Source organism: Chaetura pelagica, unplaced genomic scaffold (genome assembly GCF_000747805.2).
Source record: "Chaetura pelagica isolate M959 unplaced genomic scaffold, ChaPel_1.0 scaffold159, whole genome shotgun sequence".
Classification (NCBI taxonomy): domain Eukaryota; kingdom Metazoa; phylum Chordata; class Aves; order Apodiformes; family Apodidae; genus Chaetura; species Chaetura pelagica.
The window spans coordinates 5838288-5840165 of record NW_009954555.1 but is presented as its reverse complement, the minus strand read 5'-3'; the positions used below and the strand labels follow the sequence as shown (position 1 = coordinate 5840165).

General features: G+C 65.4%; 2 protein-coding genes across 2 annotated transcripts in view; both read left to right on the top strand.

Annotated features, from left to right (window-relative positions):
- Window positions 1-179, top strand: part of PLEKHG5 (pleckstrin homology domain containing, family G (with RhoGef domain) member 5) — a 7945-nt gene extending 7766 nt beyond the window's left edge. Inside the window, exon 21 of the mRNA XM_010005303.1 lies at window positions 4-179. Within this exon, the coding sequence (XP_010003605.1) occupies window positions 4-179 (176 nt within the window). The remainder of the gene's footprint in view (window positions 1-3) is intronic.
- Window positions 180-1548: 1369 nt separating this feature from the next.
- Window positions 1549-1878, top strand: part of TNFRSF25 (tumor necrosis factor receptor superfamily, member 25) — a 3203-nt gene continuing 2873 nt past the window's right edge. Inside the window, exon 1 of the mRNA XM_010005302.1 lies at window positions 1549-1617. Within this exon, the coding sequence (XP_010003604.1) occupies window positions 1549-1617 (69 nt within the window). The remainder of the gene's footprint in view (window positions 1618-1878) is intronic.

Genomic DNA, 1878 nt, shown 5'->3' with positions numbered 1-1878 from the left:
CAGAGGAGCCACTGGAGAGCCCAAAGTCCCTCCCTGGGGAGCTGAGTCGCGACCCACTGCCCGCTGCCCGCCGGACCCTCTCGGACCCGCAGTCAGCACAGCACCGCAAGCTGACCCTGGCTCAGCTCTACCGGCTCAGCACCACGCTGCTGCTCAACTCCACGCTCACCGCCTCGTAAGCACGCCCCTGCCCGCCTGCTCTGACCCTCCCGCGTCCTCACCAGGGGCTGAGCCCTGGTACTAAGGGCATCTCCCCCTGCTCTGTCTCTTGCAGGGAGGTCTGAGAGCTGCGGGGTGGCAACAACAGACGTGTGGCTGTGCCAGGGAGCTGCTCCCGCTTCTAACCATAGCGTAACTTCGGGGCTGGGCAGAGCAGGCACTGGGCTGCCATGCTGGTGGAGACACGTTGGGGATACAGACTGACTGGTCCCCTCGGAAAGACGTCCCCCAGGCAGGACAGCACGGGGCTGCCTGCTTCTCCCTGGAGTGGGGATGGACATGGCACATGGCTTGTGCCAAACCCTTGTCTGCAGAGATGAGGATTGTCGGTCAGGGCCCAGCCACCCCCATGGTGTGTTGGGCAGGCAGTCCTGGGGATGTGGGGGGCTGTGGGGTGGCCCTCATGGGCAAGGAAGAGACGACGACAATGTTGGCCATGATGAGCGGGGAAGGTGATGAGAGGGATGCAGTGCCAGTGGCACTGTGCTGTGGGCGGTGTGGTGAGGAGGCTGGGGCTGGTGGCAGGAGGGGATGGTGCTGGGCTGGAGCAGGTGGTGACCCCAGGGTCTGGCTGGGGCAGGGTTTGCCCCTGTGTGGGTACAGCCCCTGTGTGCTGGGATGGCCAGCAGTGGAGGGCTGCAGATGGTGCCAGAGCATGGGAACTGTAGGAGATGTGGTGCCGGAGCACCGGCTGACATCCTGTGCCAGGTGGTGCTCTGTGTCCTGGCCAAGCAATAAACCCAGCTGGTGCCCACTGGTGCCCCTGTTGCCTCTCCTTCGGCCGTTTGGCACTCAGTGGTGGGGCAGCACTGGGGTGGGCACACAGTGCAGCTGAGGGAGCCCCACTGGTGCAGGTACAGTGGTGGGGCTGGGGCGTCTTCAGGCTTGGGCCCTGGAGGTCAGGGTGGGGGTGGAGCCCTGGGGAGGAGGGGTCAGCTCTGCTCCCTGTCCCCCACATCCCCTAGCTGTGGTGGGTCTGTGCCAGTAGGACTGGGAGGGCGGTGGCTGGGCGGCCCATGGCAAGGCAGAGCAGATCCCTCCCGCGCTCCTGTCATGTGCTCTCGCACCCCCTGGACTCATTTCCAAAAAAGCATTTCCTCCTGCCGCAGTTGGGTGTAAAAGCCTGTGTGGGGAGGGCTGGCACTCACTCACCACGCATCGCAGGCTGCTGGCGGCGGCGATGGGGTGCCGGGGCGCCCTGTCTGGGCGCTGAGCTGCCCCGACACCCCTCCTGCCCCCTGCCCTGCTCCCCTCACTCCCCCGGCATAACCCAGCCACATCGGCCACAAGAATGAAGAGCCTGGGGGCTGCTTGGGTGAGTGTGGCGGCATGGGGGTCCCAGTTGCTGCGGGGTGCCTTGGTGCCATGGCCATGGGGGAATCTGGAGGAGTTGGGGGGGTGGGTAAGCTCAGTGCCAGCAGTGCCAAAAGTGCTCCCCCCCTGCCTGCTGGCTGAAAGCTGGTGTGTGCCTTGCCAAAGAACCTGCGGCATGGCACGGTCCTGGGGACCACAGGCAGGGCCACAACAGCTGTGGGAGTTGTAGGCTCAGCTTCAGGGCTGTGGTCAGGGCACTGCCAAACACCTGTGGGGACAGCTGGGGCTGCCGATGGTGACAGCAGCTGGAGCCATCCCAAAGCTGCACATTTGGCTGGCCCCCGC